At 42.0% G+C, this 20658-nt stretch overlaps 1 protein-coding gene across 1 annotated transcript in view; it reads right to left on the bottom strand.

Annotated features, from left to right (window-relative positions):
* Nucleotides 1-3139: 3139 nt before the first annotated feature.
* Nucleotides 3140-20658, bottom strand: part of ACBD3 (acyl-CoA binding domain containing 3) — a 50588-nt gene continuing 33069 nt past the window's right edge. Inside the window, exons 5-11 of the mRNA XM_009333692.1 lie at nucleotides 15739-15916; nucleotides 14534-14674; nucleotides 13596-13754; nucleotides 11378-11552; nucleotides 7502-7694; nucleotides 6153-6437; nucleotides 3140-5246 (exon numbers count right to left, since the gene is read on the bottom strand). Of these exons, the coding sequence (XP_009331967.1) occupies nucleotides 5035-5246; nucleotides 6153-6437; nucleotides 7502-7694; nucleotides 11378-11552; nucleotides 13596-13754; nucleotides 14534-14674; nucleotides 15739-15916 (1343 nt within the window). The 3' untranslated portion in view covers nucleotides 3140-5034. The remainder of the gene's footprint in view (nucleotides 5247-6152; nucleotides 6438-7501; nucleotides 7695-11377; nucleotides 11553-13595; nucleotides 13755-14533; nucleotides 14675-15738; nucleotides 15917-20658) is intronic.

Raw genomic sequence — 20658 nt, 5'->3', positions numbered from 1 at the left:
GGAGCCGCGAGCTGGCCTGGCAGGGTGGCACAGGAGCTCAAATAGCCCTGGGGAAGGGGAGCAGTGAACTGGCCAGGCCAAGGGAATCGGCTTTTTTCATTCAGACCAGCTACTCCATCAGGGGAGCACAGCCGAGGGGTATTTTTGCTCAGATGTGATGTGAGTGATAACACCAAACCTCCTCCTGTGCCCCGGCACAGACCAGCCGCCAGGTTGGGTGAGAACGGTGACTGTCACTGAGCAGCCGCTCCCTTAAAACAAAAAAGGGGGTACAACACCTGAAGTCCAACACCGAGGAAAACACTATCCTCAAGAGGAGAACTGTAGGCTGAAATAAGGGATTACTTCCCCAAATCTGACCACCAGCTAAGCGTGCCAGTGTTGAGCCCCCTGATTAAAAGCAGCAGGTTTCTCACCAGCTTCATTGTGGCTCTAAATGATGAAGATGGTACAAGATGAAAATGGTGAAGGCCAGGAGCAGAACTTGGTACAGAGAGCACGTATCACCTCCTTTTTCCTCATTCCTTGCGATTTTCTTATTTTTAGGACACCAAATGATAACTTTGCATATGCAATATCTATATTGCATTGTAATATCTTATATTTCATGCAATATCTAGATCAATACTAATCAAAATGTTTTCATATACTTCTTTAAGCCGCTGTGACACTGTACCAATGAAACCCACACATTTGAAAGGCCTTTGATGTGTAACTGGCAGGTCTCAGACAAGTGGTATTCAGGGAAACGTTTGGGATACCGTTTCATGCTTTGCTTAATCTTCCGGTATGTGGTGCTGGATGTTGCTGCGGTGTGAGGTTAGAAGTTTTATTTTTTTAAGCAACGGACCCAAAATCACGTAGCTCACATTTGTAACCTGCCCTATCAAACTGGCTGTCAGTGCAAACACCGCTGGTACGTCTGAGCCCAACACAAGCAAGATGCTATCGCAGAGCATGGGACCAACGTTACCGCAGCGACTTGCACACCTCTGCGCCAAGTCTCTTCCCACAGGATGTGGTGAAGCAGAGACCCAACCCCAAAAGCTTTCCCTTTGGTATGCTGCTTCCTCATACAGCGAGCATTGGAATGAAAGCAGAGACAGGCTGGCAGTGGAAGCTGAAAGCTCCTGCCACTGTGCTTGGTCTGCAAATGAGCTAACAGCAGGAGCTGGGCTTATTAATTTGAACCATGTTTTTGGAGGGAGGTGGAATAGGGGGATCAGAGCAGAAATAGCTAGGAAGTAGCAGCTTGCAAGAGGGAAACTGTAATTTCTACAAGTCCTGGATGTACGTGCATTTTAGCTGGGCTCTCGCTCTAGCTGGCACCTTTGAGCAGTGCCACATGTATGGAAGGTGCTGGCTCAGTCCCCATAGTGTGCAAATGCGGCAGTCAAACGTGGCAGAAGAGCTGAAGGAAGGGCAGGAGCTACAGAACTTGAACCCAGAGGCCAGGAACAGGAGTCAAACAGGCTGGGAGGGCTTAGAGGACCTGGTGCTAGAAAGAAGACAACACTGAGCTGTCAGAAAGCAGCCTTCACATTGCTATTTTAGATTAACAGGGCTAACTACTGCCCCGAGCTGTTACTCAGTCTGGAGAAATGGCTAGCACTTGGGTGAAGGATGGCTACATTGCTTCTTTGTACTTCAACAGGTCTATGCAGTCCCCTTATAATTTCTAGAGCAAATGCATAAATAGGTTAAATGGCTAAACTATCACTTACACCTCCTCTGACAACAGACTACTGATTTTACAACCCTGCCCATCACAGTTACCTCAAAGGTTGCACCCAGCTGCTCTAAATCACACAGCATTTAATCTGTGACTTACAAAACAAAGTACAAGGCAGAAAGTACTAAAAGCCAAGGGGTGCGAAAGGACAGCAAAGAGGATAGGCAGGGATAATATCACACAGCAGCCCAGTGGCTTAATTAGCAAGTTGTTTCAATTGCACTGTTTATCCTTCTGGGACAGCAGAGTCAAGGAAGACCTTGCCTTGGTACCTCCCACACAACTGCCTCGAAGAAGAGGCTACACAAGCAACATCCACGTTGTCGGTGCTTCTGAAAGCAACGTAGTTTCTAACAACGGTTTGTCCCTCGGATTATTTAGCTTTTCTCAAAGCCCCAGTATATTTGGAAGTGAGCTTTGTCAACCTGTTTATGTTGCATCACCTGGATTTATTGCCAGTGACTCAGTTCACTTCTGGAAGTGTTTACGGTAACTCTCTTGTGGAAGAAAGCTGCCTTAAGTGAGCTGCGAGGAGTACAGTGCTTCACTTTTAATTGGAAAAAGGGGAATTTATATATGCATGAGACAGGTAAAATAGGCTTGTTGCTGTAATTACTTTGGTTTTCAATGCACTTGCACATTTCACGTGAAACTAGTTTGTAGCATACCCAGACTATATGGTACATTGAACTCCTCAGCATCTTGCTTCTAACAGCACAGCACTTGCTTTGTTCTCACTGAAGAGACTTCTGCTCCCCAGATGAGATCTGGAAGCACCAGCTTGAGAGGCCGCTGTCTATGGGGGCAGATGGGGCCAACAGGACCTGGACCACGGATGAAACTAGCGCAAAACCCACTTCTGGCCTCAGCTCCAGGATAAGCCACTTACTAGAAGCAGCAAAGAGCGATTTTGGCAAACAGAAACCTTAGCATAACTTGCTTTTTTGCAATATTGTTCTTGCTTTTCTTCTTGTTCAGTCTAAACCATGTATGGTCCTGCCTGTCTCTTGCCCTTTGGGCCAAAGGCTTTTCAGGACCACGCAGCCAGCCCCTACTGCCCCTTAGGGCTGGGTTCATTAAGCCTCAGGGGGAAAGGTAGGCACTTTTCTCCTAGGCAGAAAATAGCTTACAAGTTTTAGCTGCCCACATCCAACCCTTTCTGCTACTCTTTCAAAAACCAAAGTGATTATGCTGTTCAAGCTCTTCTAATATTGACAGATGGCCTAATCCAGAAAGCTAGTGACTTCTCGTGCAGAGCCTTTGGCCCAAGTGATTCGGCTGCTGAGACCACAGTGTTAGCATGGTACTGAATTTTTAGAAATGAGAGGGAAGATGACAAGCTTATCTTAGCTGATTAGCCATACACAGCAATGCCAAGGTTTCCAAATTAATAAAAAGCCAACAGCATTACAGATAAATGTATTTTAATTAGGATTAAATACTATCTCAAGGTATCTTGAAATCGCACTTGTACTGTACTAATCAACAGCCAGAGGCAATAAAAAAGTCTGAAAACGTAAAAGTTCTAACATCCAACACATGACAGTAAGTGCTGCCATTTAAAGCAACAAACACCGCTCCCAAGAACAGATTTTCTTAGAGGAATAAGTCATAACATTTTTGTATGGACAAAAAAATTTAAATTGAAGACCGGAAGAAATATATTAGTGCCTGCCTTTTTAAAAGTTTTTTTTTTTTACATTAAATACAGTTTTCTTTAAAAGCAAGGTACTTTCTAAATTCATGGTTTATATACTGTATGTACACAAGAGCAGAACATTGTACAGTGTTTTTGGATAAAGCAGCACTAACTAGCTATAAGCTGGTACGGTGTTGCTGAACCAAACGCAAGATGACAAGTTAAGCACTCTAGGAGAAGTATCTCCCTGGTTGGTGTAAGAAAAGTAAAGTATCGTGTATGTACAAACTGATTATTCAAACAAATCCCACAAACTCAACATCATTTGCCATGGAACTGTACATGCTGCAGCTAATCAATGGAAGTCTTACTGCAAGAACTGATCGGAGACACCCGAAGTAACCATTTTCTTTCGGTAACAAAGTGCATTACCCATGCAGAGAGCACTTACACAAGCCGTCATTGCAACACATCACCCCTGGGGTGCAGGGCTCCAAGGAGAGCGGATTATTGCTGCAGCCTCAAGTCAAGTAGCCACCTGCATTTTTTCCACTATACAAAATATGAAATGCCCCAACCAAACCATATGAAATTGAGATTAAAGCTACATTATTAAGTATCTGTGTGTGCACTCCGCCTTTCTGCAGACAGTTACAGATTAAAGCAGAAAGTTTGCACCCAAGTATCACCAGTTCAGACTAAAATGGACTGGCAGTGATTTCCATAATTAGTGCAACATTAACTCCTATACTTTATCAAACTGACTTGCTGTTCTTCAGATGCACAACGTGCTTATTCAGCTTTTACAAAAACAGACAAACCAGAAGGTTGTGCAGAAAACTGGTTTCAGGTTTGTAGACACTTTTTTTTTTTTAAGTCTACCCCATTAAAAACCCACCAAACTTAGAAATAGTTTGTGCCCTGGTTCAAAGTCAATGCCTCAAAAAATGACTTTTTTTATTCTAGGGTTAGCAGCGGGGCAGAGAGATTAAGGTTCTTCTTGTTACACACACTTTTAATTGTCATTCAGTTTACATCTTCAGAAGAGGTTATTTGCTGTACTTTCAGGATGCTGTTCATCCTTGTCTTAGCCACTACACTGGTTTAAGGAACTGAATGTTTCTTCTTTGATGAGGACAGAAGCGAGACAACTTGTTTCTAAACTGCATCAACTTAAAGTTTCAAGTTTTAATGGTGTAAAAATCTGACATTCAATTACAGTTAAGAGAAACTTGCTACACAGCAAACTGCATCCAAATCTACCAGTTATTGATGGGACCTTTAAATTAACCGTTAACAAGTTATTCAAAGCATCCAGACCTGGAAACATCAGATCACCCAGCCAGTGAGCCAGCAACTCCCTCCCCCTTTTTCATGAGGCTTTAACAAATGCAACTGATGTGACCTTAGCGCTGGAGCCAATGACTTCCATTGGTTAACTCCAATACCCAAAAGGGCTAGGGAGATCCTGTGTTAAGCCCAATGCAATATGCATTAGTGTCATGGAGCAGGAAGATCCCAGTGTCTACTTGTTAAAGTTCACACAAACCATACAGATACAGACAGGGTAAAACACAGACTCAAAAGGATCCATTATGCTTGAAGAAAATTCCAAATAAAATGACATCTTCTGCACAGCCCAGCCTCAGACACAGCCACACCTTTATCTAGTATAATAAACTCTGTAGTAAACTGTTTTTGACCTCCATAGAGAGTAGGAGTTGTCAAATTTAAGGAGATAAACTCCTCTCCCTGGGTACTGGTGGCTGCCAGCATACACCTCTTCATGACAGTCTCGTCTGTACACAGGCACTATTTCATCTAGCTGAGGCTTGTTGGCATTCTTTTTGGCTTTTTCTTCACTGCTAGTATTTTCTGCAAGGAAAAAAAAAAAAGGTGTCAGTTAACATGGGCGGATGCTTTACAAGAGAAAGTCAGACTGATCTGTAGTGGACAAGGTGCTCTTTGTTAGTTTAAAAATCAGATGGATCAAAGGGGTTCATACCAAGGCTATGGCTAAAGCATTCAAAAGCAGGAGGAACACTAAGCATGCTCACTTTATCATGAATTTTACAGTTCTGTATTAAAACCCACCACACGCATCTCCGCAGCACAGCTGGGACAGTTTGTAGAGATGCCAAGCTCTAGTTTTCATGAAGACTTTACCCCACGTTGACTGCTACTGATCTGACATACTTACTACTACTGATTACTTAGTAGTAATATCCAGAAGGCCACTGCTTCCTATGTCAGAGCAGTTCCTGCTAAAGCAAGTCACATGCTCATTTCAAAATGTTTTTTTTTCTGATGGCATGCTAAACTCCCCTGTAGGTAAAGGCTGTGATGTGTGTCCCGGCCACTACCAGGAATTGCTCTTGTAAGCTGTTTTGTTGAAGCCTCAAAGAAACTTCCTCCCTAGAAAACATTTCGTGAACAGCAGGGCAGGATTTTTCTTAAGGTTTTCAGTGTACAGATCCACTGTGCTCTATTATGGCACGGGTTTCAATCTAGCTTACTGAATAGCTGAATTGGACAAGAGGGCACACTAAGGAGTAAGTAAAACTTAGGAAAAGGATTTCCTCACCCTCAACTGCTTTAACCTGTCTGTGACCAAATGAGGTGACTGAAGTTACTTTCAGAATTGCACTTCCTATTCAAAATTGAAGACAAGATTCCAGCTAGATGGAAGCTCAGGGAACTAGGAGATTACACAAGACAGTGGGGGTTTCCCCCACGGCAAGCTCTGTAGGACTGGCAGTTTATACAATTAAGCATGTTTACCTTCTTCTTCATCCTCATCATCACTGGATTCGCTGACATGCACACTGACTGCAGTATTAGGGGAGTCTGTCCATTCAAAATACACCCCAAAACCAATGTCATAATTGTCTGTAGCAAACTCCCAAAAGAGGTAAGACCCCTCTTCATGAGTTGGTACTCTAACTGTAACCACTTCTCCTCGGCCCACTGTGATCACAGAGTCTGCATCCTGCCGGATTTTTTCCTTGAAGTCTTTTATCTGGGGTCGTGTCCACATCGATGGGGCAGCTATCACTGGAACAGAATCTGGAGAGAGGGGGGAAATATCCCAGTTAAGCTTTTGTTTCAGTCATTTATGTTGCTTGCTTAAGCGTGCTTTAGGGGCACTTGAGGACAACAAGCATCAGAGTTGCTTCTAAGTAATTTACTTTTTTTTTTACTGAAGAAACAACTTTTCACAGGTTAAAAGTTGCAGGAAATACAGTGCAAGTTTAGATATAACCATGCACACAAATCCTACCAGTATACCCATCTGCTACATTCAAACTGACAGTGCTTACGCAGAAGAGACTCAGAAGGCAGACGTACTGCTACAGGTGACAGGGTTACATTGCAGAGAACCCTTCATTGAAAGGATTTTTAATGCGACAGAACCAGAGGTTGTGATTTGTCTAGAAATTGTCAAATATTGACTAAAATTACTGAACACCTCACTATGCAGACAGGGACCATGCTAGTGTTGGTTCCATACTGGGATCCAAGCAAGTCTTTTGAGGACTACTGATTGTGGATGAAAGTACAGGGGTAACACCCAGAAATACCAGTGATGAGAGCGCTGCTGGGAGGCCACTTTTCCTGCTCCACTTCTACAGCTTCCTAGAAGCTGTCTGAAGAAGGTGGGAAATGCGAGGGGACAGCAGTCCGGACTGCACATAGGACAGGGCTAAGCCACAGCATTCAGAGAGAGTAAGAAGGATTTGGCTTTATTTTAATCTGCAAGGCTAAATCAACACTCAGTTTTGACCTGAGTTCAAGTAAGTTTGAACATATTTCTGCACAAAACCGCTTTCTGCTAGAACTTTTACGCTCCTTTCCTTCAAGTCAAGAGTGAAAGGAGGTTCTGGATCCCATCCACTTTGCTTGAAATGCTTTTGTTCCTTCCCCTTTCCCACCCCCAAAAGCTTAGTTTTGCCTGTGCAAAACTCTCTCTCACTGTTCTCTCCCTGAGAGAAACTGGACCCAGGAATCAAACCTAGCTCTTGCATAGCCCAATGAAGCCAAGCAAAGAGCCATAGTAACCATACTTAAGACATCTGAATCCCAAGAAATTCCGCTATTTATTTTTAATTAAGGAATCTAGCTAGTCCTACCTTTTGGTCCATTCTCCAGTGCTTCTTCCAAACCCTCTGGATCCAGCTCTTTTTCAGGGCTGTCTGCATGTGCACTGGCCTGCCCATTAACAGATGGGGTGTCCCCTGGGGCAGGTGCATTCACCTTCGATGCAGTAGTCAGAGGTGTCCCTGTTGCTGCCACAACCGCCTCCTGCTGTTTTTGTAAGGCTGCCTAAAACGACAGAAATTAAGTTAACTAAAACCAAAACCTCCCAAGATGTCTCCCTCTTCCAGCAGACAGTATAAAGACACTTAAAAAAAAAAATCTCCCCCTGCACCCCATGAGGAGGCTTGACACAAAAGACCAGAAGCAGCACACATTAACCAGTGAAAGTTACATGTACTTAGTGTCAGGGGAAGTGAAGTCACTTTGTTCTAGGCTGGTGGATACAACCTGAAGAAAAAGATTCCATTTTCAAGTTAATTAGGGCACACACAATAAACTCTTGCACTTAACTATGGAAGTTCTGCATTTCAGTAACTCCTATAACATTTCTTTCAAAATTGAAAGTGACGACTTGTTTGCTGGTTTTCACCAGTGGGCTGAAAGGGTTCCGGCCTGAGATCATCCAGGTCTAAAAAGAACTGGAATTATTTAACGTCTATTAAGTACTTTGTCAATTTGTGAGTTAACTTGCTAAACAGGGTTCTCTATCAAATCCATGACACCTGACAAAGGCAGTTATTTAATATGAAAGCAGGAAGCATAAAAGCCACAAGGACTGTGAGTGGTCTGGGAGAAGAGTTATTCAAGCTCAGAGGTGCTGCTTTTACAACATGACTTATGTACATTGAAACTTTTCAGACAGAATTTATCGTGCTGTCCCTGTGCAAAGGATTAACTACACCTAAAAAGAGATTATACAAGGTAACAATCATCCTTTTGGATTTAAGCAGGATGCATTATCCCTTTAGCTTCAAGGCTTACTCCCCCGCCTCTGGTTATCAGTACAGAGCTATTATACACTTTTTTGTTGGGGCAGGGAAGAGGTATAATTGACAGTGACAGTACCGTTCTTTGAAAAATAACCTAATAAGCACATGATTTTGATGAATGAATGGAATATAGGTATCCTGAAGGAGTTTGACGACAATATAGTCAAATATCAGTTAGATTTCAAATTTGAACAATTGTACAGATGCTGCCCAGATACACCTTCTACTAAAGAAGTCCTATTCAGTGATTCAATGTAGAGTGGTGAGAACTTTTCTAGAAAACTATTGCATATAGCCTTTCCAAAATTAATTATATCAGAAGCTGATCTGTAAGCAACCATGACAGATCAGCACTTTTTAACCGTACTAACAGATCCCAAGGCAGCTGAGTTAGAGGCATCCAGAAGGAAAGTATTCCTCAGAAGTGTTACAGAGGCTACGTGAGTCTTCAGGAAAGTCCAAAGTAGAATTAGATAATTTTAGCGCTGTTATACGCTTCTTCTCTACAAGAGTTGTCCAAGTAGAGATTTGAAAGGTAAGCTTCATTGCCTGGCAGGCTTAGTATTTTGTAAGCCACTCTAAAGAAAAGGCTGTTTTGCCCTGGGTCTCGGAGGGCATTAGTCTTCTGTACATCGAAAGCAGACAGCCATGATTGAAAGGAGCAGTGCTGATAGCATTGAATAAAATTGGCAGCAGCATCTCGGACACCTCAGACTCAAGGGTGTAGTATCAATTACAGAAGGCATCAAGGACAAGAGGAAATGGCCTCAAGTTGCGCCAGGGGAGGTTTAGATTGGATATTAGCAAAAATTTCTTCACCAAAAGCGTTGTCAAGCATTGGAACAGGCTGCCCAGGGAAGTGGTGGAGTCACCATCCCTGGAGGCATTTCAAAGCCGTGTAGACGTGGCACTTAGGGACATGGTTTAGTGGTGGACTTGGCAGCGTTAGGTTTGCGGTTGGAGTCGATGATCTTAAAGGTCTTTTCCAACCTAAATGATCCTATGACAAGACTGATGAGGCTGTAACTTTTGCTTACCACTATGACACCGAAGCATTGGTACCAAGGTAGCATTAAGCTTCAAGAGTAACTATTACAGGGAGGAAACCTCTGACTTTCCTTTACCACTTCAACTCCATCAAATGATGGTTTAGGTTGGAAGGGACCTCTAAAGATCATCTAGTCCAATGGCGCTGCCATGAGCAGGGACATCTTTCACTAGGTCAGGTTGCTCAAAGTTGTTGTCAGGTTGCTGCCCAACCTGACCTTGAACACTTCCAATGATGGGGCATCCCAACTTCTCTGGACAACCTGGTCCAGTGTCTCACCACCCTCCATTGTAAAAAATTTCTTTCTTATGTCTAATCTAAACCTTCTCTCTTTCAGTTTAAAACCATTGCCCCCTTGTCCTGTCACTACAAGCCCTGGTAAAAAGTCTTTCTCCATCTTTCTTATAAGCCCCTTTTAAGTATTGAAAGGCCACAATAAGGTCTCCCTGGAGCTTCTCCTCCAGGCTAAACCACCCCAGCTCTCTCAGCCTTTCCTCATAGGAGAGGAGTTCCAGCCCTCTGATCATTTTTGTGGCTCTCCTCTGGACCTGCTCTAACAGGTCCATGTCTGTCTTGTACTGGGGACCCCAGAGCTAGATACAGGACTCCAGGTGGGGTCTCATGAGAGCCGAGTAGAGGGGGAGAATTATCTCCCTCAGGCTTCTGCCCACATTTCTTTTTATGCAGCCTGGAATATGATTGGCTTTCTGGGCTGCAAGTGCACATTGCCAGCTCATATCTAGTTTTTCATCCACCAGTATCCCCAAGTCCATCTCCGCAGGGCTGCTCTCAATCCATTCATCCCACAGTCTATATTGATACTGGGGGGTTGTCCCTACCCAGGTGCAGGACCTTGCACTTGGCCTTGTTGAACTTTGAGGTTCACATGGGCCACATGGGTTCACATGGATTCCTTCATTGGACAGTTCTTCGCTGAGGGCATCAGTCTCATCAAAATACAGATGACTTCATAGGAAGTTAGTTGCTGAATTTTAGGTCTTTAGCTCAAGAATAGACTTCAGACTGGCAGTTATAGGCCATTTAAGACTCAGGTCCTGCCCAGAGAGGTCAGACATACTAGAGTCTGAGGTCTGGCTTACATCTATTTAAGGCACTTACAGATTGACATCCTTGAACTTTAAAATAACTTGAGATGTGAATACAGCACATTTGCCAGAGATGCAAGATTCCCCTAAACAGAGAAGTAGCCTTTCAAGCCCAGGCACGAAACCCTTGCAAAGAAGTAAGGTACTACTGCCACCCATTGCTACCAGAAATATGAAAGTCTGTCCTCCCACCCAAACCATGAGCAGTCTATTGCAGGCAAGCGAATTAATTAGATACTGATGTCAGACAACAGATGCAAAAGGAGAGAGAAATCAGTAGTGCTCAAGTTGACAGGGAGGAGTAATCTCAAACCCAGTAGTGATGTGACAGGGCTACATGCATGTTCAGCTGGAAACACATAGCTGACCAAAGCCTGCTGCTCTGCACGGATCTTCAGGTGCGATACCTATATGGAGAATCACTTGAATAGGTTTGTTTGTGCTCAGATGCATTGGTATGTACCCCCTTTAAATTACACACACAATAGATGCTGCAGCAGAGCGCTTTACATTTGGTCTCCAAGTATTGAACAAAGTAATTAAAGGCTGCTTTGAGTTTTCTTAACTAACAGCTGCTTCAGAAAACTACTCGAACAGATTAAATAAAGGGACTTTGGTGTTTGAATCTGAAGCAGCATGAGTCACTAAACACTCTCTCTCTCCTTGTAGCAATTAGCTTTTCAAGGGGATAAGGGTAGACAAGTTAACATTTCCCAAAGACAGCCTGGGACACAAAATCTAAGTTTCTCAGCTGGTCGGCCGTACCTGTTGCTGTGCAAGCTGGACTTGATACAACTGCTGCATGTATTGTTGATAATGCTGTTCCTGGAGCTGCCGAATTAGGATCTGCTGCTGTTCATAGTTGCCCGGATACTGCTGGGCTGCATACTGCTGGAACTGAATGGCAGTCTGGGAGTTCAGCGCTGCCATTATCTGTTGCCTAGATTGGTGGGAGGAGAGTAGGAAGATTACAAGCAGCTGAGGGTATTGGGGAAATCCCTGTACTTAAGTGATTTAAGTGGCCTCAAAGACAGTTAATTCAATTCCTGCAAAAACCAATTAAAACAAATCTACATAATAGAGCAGAGCCCAGAGGTAATGCAAATCTGAATTTTGCCTAAAAATATGCTCAGAATATAAAGAAGGGAGCAACAATTTCTACCCAATGTTTGAAAACATCAAATGTTAAAAAAAACAAGAGCTCTTACATAATTCTCAATCTCTAGTCTGATAAAGAGGTAGTGCTAGAAAAAATCCATGACTAAATTTCTCAAACAAGCAAGGGAAAAAAATCACATTCGGTTCCTCCAGAAAATATGCAGAAACCGTCCTTCTAGCAGCCCTTCTACAAATATCAATAAGAACAGACCTGCTGTGGTACAGCATACCAATGCTTTTTGGTAAGTCTAAGAAAACCACACCACATTACTATCTTAATTTCCCAGGACAGTATGCAAACAGATATGAAAAGCATGACTGACCGTGACTTAATTCAGGAACAGAAAAAACGCTGCCAAATAGGGCATCTGTGTCTCCAATAAACTCAACTGCTGAAACTTCAGGAGGAACACAGGGGTTACTTATGCACAGGCTCAGTTCTCCTCCTCTCTCCAGAGGGCTAACAGAAGCTATATAGTAAAAAACTAACTAGATCCAGAGTTTGTTTTGTCTCACATTACGTCCGTCAGTGACCAGCTATCAATGCTTCAGAGGAAGAAGGAAGTATCACACAAATGCAGGAGTAATTCTTTGCCTCCCGCCCTTCTTCCTTCCCCCAAAATAATTCTCTAAAAGCTCCAGTATTAGACTGGTTTGTATCCTAAAAGGCAAGATTTACTGTTTCAGCAAAACTGTGACCGCTTTAGATACACTTGGCTTGTATATATGTATCCATATTTCTTTTCTGTCTAAATTCTTTATCTCTGTAACCTGTTACAACCACTTAATACACAACTGCTATTCATGTAAAAAAAGTAATCTCTTAACTTCAAGGTATACCACACTTCTTGTTACTTAGCACTGTGCAACATTTTTCTGTTATATTCTCTGTTCATTTATGTCTGTATTTTACACTCCTCTGGCTCTCACAGTGCTAAACAAACAGTAAAGCTTGTGGATTAATTATTTGCTCCCTTGTCAAAACCACTACATAGCAAGCGCAGGATCTACTTCAGAGACACCCCTGCAAAGACATTTTTATTATTGAAAATTATTGCTGACTGATGTGGAACAGCTTTGATGATTTACTATTCTCTTACATATTACATGTGCAATGCTGGATTCATGTTTTCAGCATCTGGATATGATGGGAACAATGGAATATAACTAGAGCTATATATTCTAAGTAAACAACTTAATTCAGGCTACAGAGGTTAAGTGCATTTGAACATGGAATTTTTAACTCCTTTTAGAAAGGTGCTAAGATCCAGTGATTGCCAGTGTACAAGTGAGATTTGCAGACACTTCACACTTCCTAGAAAGGGAGCACCTTTAAGTAGGTAATGTTAGACTACGAAGTTAGAAAACTTCAGCCATGCATTCAAAAGACCCCAGTGAACTGCAGTTATCCTTTTTCAAGGCTCTGCCTTCTGTGAAAGGATAGAAACTTTCAAGTCACAGTTCAAACAACACTTCCAGTTGGATACGTAACTCTGCTCAGTTGAGTGCAGCATTAATCATTTAAGAAGCAGAGCCACAAGTTTTCATGAGGTGCAGCCCTTTAACCCAAAAATCTCCAGAGCTTCTCTTTAAACAAAGCTTCTCTGGCACTTTCATCTGAGAAGGCTGCATACAATAACACGTTAGGATAATTATTCTCTGTAAACTGTGTCCTTCTTAACTAAGGATGCAAACGTCACCGCCAGACTCGTGCTCTGAACTTCAGGTATTCAATTCTAGCATAACTATTTACACAGAGAGATACAATTGTCTCAAGTGCAAGGCAGTTATTTTCTTTGAAATGCTGTTTGTTTCAGCTACTCACTTCTGTTGTTCCATCCGAAGTCGTTCCTCCTCTATTCTCCTCCTCTCTTCTTCTTCTCTTCTCAGTCTTTCCTCTTCTTCTCGCCTACGTTTTTCTTCTTCTTTTTGTAAACGCTCACGCTCCTCTTCTTCACGCCGCCTTCGTTCTTCCTCTTCTCTTCTGCAACATCCACTCAATAAGCTATTTCAGCATTCCTACAATCCTAGGATGAGTTATTTTCAACATGCTGTAACCTGCCTTTTGCCTGCCCAATAAGGCTTTTTGTTTGGTATCATCTCCTCCCACTTCAATTTGACTGGAGAAGTGTCTTATTGGACACAAGAAGAAAACATGTTTAGTTTACAAGAAGAAAATGTTTAGTTTTACTGCACTGTGCAGTATGACAAATGTAAATTCTATATTATAATTTGATATTCATTCTAACCTGTTACTATACTATCCTTAGCAGAGAGCAGTAGAAAAAATTGTCTAGAAACCTTAAACCCATCTTCCAAGCTTTAACATATGTTCAATAATTACATGGATTTTATAGTTTAATAATCACATGATATGTAAGTGATAGTAGAATATAGCCTTTGTCAAGTTGCTAACCCGTACTAGAAGAGGAGTTCAAAGCACCTGACAGTTTCATGTTCTGTATATGTTTAGTCCACAGACATATCAGGGCAGATGTTTTGTGAAGTGTGTGTTTCTTAAACAGATGATGATATCAGCAAAACTTTAAAAACTCCTTATATTCTAGGTGTCTTCACCTCAGAAACAATCATTCATTACTGGCAACATAAAAAGGCTTAAAGAGATCAAATGGTACCACAGCCACCTAAACTTCAAGCATTTCTCTTGCCAAGACGACTTCAACCTAAGCTAGCTATGACACTGTCTGTAAGTCAAGAGTTATACACTCAATATACGCCAACACCAAAGGACTCAAACATTACCTTTTCTTTTCTTGTTCTTCTTTCTCTATCTTGTGGGAAGTGACATATGTTGAAAACAAGTGGCAGCACCTATTCAGGAGCTTAACAAATTCTGTCATAGCTTTTTGCTTTGACATGTTTCCAAGGGCAGCCCATTCCTTCCTGAGAGAGAGAAATCAGCTGAAATAACAGAAGACTCAACTCTTTTCAAGACAGTAGTGAACTCTGAGAACCCAACAAAGAAAAAAAAGTCGGGAGACCAGGGACCAAACTTTATCATACACAGTTTCAGAGAACCAACAACTTTCTCCCATTAAAAGACAGACCTTAAACCTGTAGGTTTCAGTGCTCTCTTCTGCCTGTACCAGAACAACCCTTTCACACAGACATAACTGAATGCTTCTATGAAATCTCATACATACCATTGACCCTACTTTGAATTCTGAACTACATCCAAAAACTTCCCAGATAGAAATGGATCTTAAATATTTTTTACCCCTCTTCCACTCTAGTTTGTGGGGAAAAAAGGCATATGTTTTCCCAGATGAACAAACATGGTAACAACCATTGATTATAGTGCTTGAGTTGCTTGAATGCAACAGCATGGTTCTTCCTAGAGGAAGGCTATGTCCATTTGGGCAAAAGCAGTGCACTGGGTCCAGCTCTGAGAAGCCAGTGCTGTGTTGCACATTGCCTTTACACTAGAAACAGCAACAATGAACATCAGAAGTGCAGCCTGAACCGCAAGCAATACAAGAGACAGGCCTGAGACTGCCCAGATCTCATCAAAATTTACTCAGAGTTTGAACGCATCAGGTATCTGATTTCAGAAGTTATCTTTGATACTAACAAAAGCTATGGTGAATGCTGCTACCATTGGCAAAAGGCTTGGCCTGCTGTAACCCTGATGTAGTGTTAGGATGAAACATGGGCCTGCACATTAATGCGCAGCTAACCAAGTCTTAAACTGCTATAAGAAACTGGACTGTCGGCACAGCAGCTTTTCCTAATGTGGCTGAAAAAAACAATAATCTTCTGTTAGCTCCTTTACTGAACTGTGACTCAGATTTCTAAGATGTATTTGAAGAAGCCACTCTCACTATCTACTACCATACACATACACTGACGCAACCCACATACTTGTCGTCTTATTGCAGAAATTGGACGATGTTTTCTTCAGACAAAAAAAGCAGAGTTAAGATCAACAAAAGCACCAGCCCTTTTACCTTCTATCATTCCCCAGCACATCAAAGAATCCAACTTCAGGGCAAGTGTCAGGGTTGTAAGGTCCCAGCAGAACCTGCTTGTGCAGCGCCACAAGTTTGAGTTTTTCTTCGTATGTTGGATGAAAGGCTTTGCCATCCTTTTCTGTAGAAGAAAAGAAAATTTCACTGTTGTGATTAACTGATTAAGCACAGGACAGCAAAGAACATTTTGTATAACCATTATAATGATTTCTCCCACAAAAGGAATAAGAAACTCACAAAAGGTTAGACAAATTAACTCAGTTCTATGCGAATAAAATATAGATCTGTCCAGAAGAAACACATCTAACTTCAGCTGCTGAAACTTAATTATGAAGTGTTTTTCATCATACCATCTAGAGCAAATCTTAGCTAGTAAGTTATCACATAAATATTTGTTAATTAGTTGAATATCATACCATATAGATCTATATCTCCAAAATATTTAAAAGCCTTAACTTGAATTCAAATGTGTCTGCCTAGTCTATTGTAGTGTGGATACGAAGGATTTTCCACAACGAAAGATGCAATGTTAACTTTACAGATTGCTTTCCTTTCATGCTCTTCACATCGATGAAGGCAGAACAAGCAAGGTTTAAGGCAAGGAAAACCACAGAGAGGAAAAACTAGAATTAAGGGAAAGTTTTCCTCCACTTTGCCAAGGCAGCTGGAATAACCCCCACAATGAAAAGTCTTAGAGGTGACTCCATCGGCACCAACGTGTACAGAGAGCTCTGGCTGTAAGACACAGGTAACATAAGCCTGAACATAATCAGAATTCTCAATGGCTCCACACCAACACCCTCTGAAGCGGTCCTGCCACGCATTTACTGGCAAGAAGAGACTTGCGTTGATTTAAAATGATATATGAATTAGTCAGCTAGGACTTACCTCAGCACATTTAAAGTGTCAAAACAAATCAAAGAAACAGGCACCACTACATGTAATTACACTGCTCATTAAGAAAAGACCTTTTTCTTGAACAGGAAAACAAATAAATAAGCATCATCTCCTTTTGGAAAGGCTGAAATGAGGAAGCCATTATCGGATGTAAACAACAGACATTTCACATGACTGTAGTAATAACTGCTCTCCATGTAGTCAGGAACCACAGGCAGAGCTGCCACCTAGTCTCCAGCTCTCCTTTTACAGTAAAGGTCATTTTGGACCAAGTTGTTTACAGCCCCAAACTGAACAGTCAAATTTCCACCCAAATTTTAGGGCAGACATTTACATATTGCAAAATTCCTTGGCTGATGCTTGTGAACAGAGTTATTAACAGGAAAAGAAGCAAATCTCAGAACAAAAGAGGAGGGGAAATAGCTCTGCTATGGCTTATTGAGAAACTCAATGTTATTGAGCAAATACTTCTGAAAATTGGAAACAAACCCAGAGGGAAAGTGTTTGCAGGTCACAGCAAGAAGCTATATTTTTGACAGAGTAAGTTCGGTATGTTACTGGACTTACTCAATTAAAACATTAAAAGGAACCACTACATGCATGCCATTAATTTTGAAGCCAGAAAAGCATTTAATCGCTTATTATCCATTTCTAATGGCCAACTGCACCTTCCAGAATCTCAAGTATTCACTCTTCTCCCAGCGTCACACAACCTTGCAGCAAATATCTCTTCCAGCTTCAAAAAACAGAAGCCTTTGTCCACAAAAATATCTATTTCCAAAAATACCTGGTGGGGTAGAAAAGTGGGGGCGGCATGTAAAGACTGAACCAGAGTCCACCCAGTGGTATTCAGTGAAAGGACAAGAGGCAGTGGACGTAAACCGAAATAGAGGAAATTCCACTTAAGCATATGAAGTAGCTTTTTTAACTATGAGAGTGACCAAGCACTGGAACAGGTTGCCCAGAGAGGTTTTGAAGTCTCTGCCCTTGGAGATATTCAAAACCCAAACAGACACAGTCCCGAGAAGCCTGCTCTGAACAGTGAGGGCTGACCTTGACAATCCCCAGAGGTCTCTTCCCACCTCAACAAGTCTGTGACTCTTAAGAGATGCAAATCACCACATCCTGATAAGTCTTTCCCTGGGTCTCAGGTCTCCTGCTCTCAGGCCACCCAAAGAGTCCTTTGGCTTTTCCTCAATTCTTCACACTTCTCATTTAACTCAGAATTTGCTTATTAGGCAGCAAGCACTTCCATTAGCCTCAATAAACAGCATGCGCTGTGAAATCACACTGAATAACCTGGGGCAGCGTGCTTAAAAGCAAGTCAATTGATAAGGGTATTACACTGAAATTTTGCCAGGCTTCTGAGCAAAGTACACTTCTCAAGGGGGTCCCTATGGCACAATTTACCTTGCACAACCTGTACACAGTTGTCTGCCAAAAACCATAGCTATTTGCTGTACTAGACTGCTACCTAAGCCAGCTTACATCAGTATTTGAACTCACTTCTGAAAAGGGTTAAAGGGGAAAACCACCATTGTTTCCCATGCTATACACAGCACACCTGCATTATCACAGAACAGAGAAGTCAGACCTTAAGCCCTACTATCAAGAGAAGCCAAAACCTGCATTTATGAAGAATGGTGACCCAAGGGGAGATGAACAAACAAGCTAAGAGAGGAAAACAGACAGATGAGAAAAATATGAGACACGCATTCAGTGACTTGTAGATAATGCAGATTAGAAGCAAGCTCTCAGCAGAGTACCTGGATCCAGTCAAGAGAGTGAAGCTGTATACTAGCTGTTTTTCAGCTGAATTCTACAGCATGAGATCCACACTGTATAATTATCCCAAAGATTTGGAATTGCTGCCGTTAAACTGAACCAGAAGACCTGAAGCCATCTGTAGAGTCAAATATGCCAAAAAAGAGTCCAGACAAGTACAAGTGCCAAATTTATTCAAGCATCCGTAAACATAACATTTAAGTAGGTATTACCCACACATCTAATACAGCTGTCAGGAAGCTGAAGAACATCAGAGAGCTCCAGGGAACACACTGAGAAATCCAAAGGATGCGCACAGCAGTAGTACAGCAACTATACAACCCTTCCTATGCCACTGGTATGCCTGACCCAACAGGGCCAGAGAAAGGCTCAGCTTTCTTACAGAAGATTAGGAAACTTCTTTCCTGACAGTACTTCAAACCATCATTCACCCGAAATGGCAATTTCTCAAGTCAACTAAACTCTACGCTTAAGCAAGGGCCATTAACAGACCAAATACAAGTAGTGATTAAGGGGATGGTTACATGAACAAGGCAGGCTACGGACCTATGATGCTTTAGGCATTCTGCAGTAACGGCCCATATATATATACACACACACGCATATTACTTCACTGATGACATGAAGTAGTTCACCCAGAACACAGAGAAAAACTGGCTCCCATTCACTGCAAGCTCAGGCCTCGTTGATGTGTGCCATGAAACCACAACACTGCATTACTGTGTTGTCACCCCTGGAAGGGAAATCCCTGCACACCTAATATCAGCTATTCAGACTACCGCTCTCCTTGACAGTGGCTACTTTGTTTAGATGCCTGCAAAACTGAGATGCATTGAGGGCAACTCAGTTAAATACTCCAGAAAACCAGTACTTAGAACACCAACAACCCTCCTTGCACTACAGGTAATTAACCATATGCTTGAAGACCACCGCTTGTGTCGGCATGCAAACACAACAGAAAGATAAAGCTATAACTAGTAATGAAAAGCAGATAATGGAGGCTTATGTCACTACGTAGCACTGTACCACTGACATGAATTGGTGTAAAACCGCAACTTCAGACTCAAGGGAGTTTAAGAAATATGCTTAAGAAGAGACTGCATCATGCAAGATACTGTTACTACTCCCATGTAACTTCAGATTATTTTTTTCCTGTAAGAAATATGGCACAACATGCTGCAGCTTCCACTCCAACTTCACCTACTGCACTCACTCTAAACGTCTAATTCCTGTGGGATAGCGTTCAGTCGAGTCATCTAGAAGAAGACAGAAAACAGTTTATGAACTGCGATTTTCCACCTCATAGCTTTTAAAAGCAGAAGTCACATGTTAATGCTATTCATTTGCAAAGTTTTAATGAGCAAGACCAAAACTGAGAAGCACAAGAACTGAATTGCTGCCTGCAGATCGCAGTACACACTCTAACACTCATAATTCCCCTCTCCTGAAGATGTTCTGCAGCAACAGAAGAGATACGAACTGGCCCTTCCAATTAAACGTGATCAAAGCTCAACTTCACATCAAACATAGATACGTTATAGGGGTTTTCATATTCTTGAAAACAAGAGCCTACTTAACTTATGAATTACAATCATGCCATCAAATTAGCCCTCAAAAAAAAAAAAGATGAAGTCAAACAATTAATTTAGAATTATGTATTGCTGAGGTTGAATATGCATTCTTGTTAGGATAAGAGGAAATAACTTGGAGCAGTCAAACAAAATTAGAGTACTTAACATACCAGGAGAGCTTTTAGATACCAAAATGATATGGTTTGTATATTGTCTGTCATACTCAAGGGTGCTGCGCTGCAAATCACTTTAGACAGTGCATGAACACTTCAGGGACTGTCATATATTGAAGGTTGGGTGCAATGGTATTTCAATGACAGGATACGGAAAACCATAAAGCCAGGTTGATACTGGAAAAGATTTGCTGGCAGAGCTATGCAAGCCCCCCCCTCCTACTGCAGGACAGAGCTGACACCTTAAACAAGTTGCCTTCGCTGGCATAGCTGGTACCAAAATAAGCCGTCAGAGACACTTCTACTCTGCCAGCTGCCCCGGGGCACACAATTACAGACAGTCCAAGAGACAAAGACACATACCCATTTCAGTAACAGGACTGTGTTCTCCCCTGTACGCTGGATCCAGCACAGCGGAGCAGTTTCTTAATGGCAGCCAAAATGCTGGTCAACCTGAACTAGGCTTGACAGGG

This window comes from Pygoscelis adeliae, unplaced genomic scaffold (assembly GCF_000699105.1).
Source record: "Pygoscelis adeliae isolate BGI_AS28 unplaced genomic scaffold, ASM69910v1 Scaffold1, whole genome shotgun sequence".
Lineage (NCBI taxonomy): Eukaryota > Metazoa > Chordata > Aves > Sphenisciformes > Spheniscidae > Pygoscelis > Pygoscelis adeliae.
Note: the sequence above shows the minus strand (reverse complement) of the source record. Positions and strands in the feature narration are given on the sequence as shown.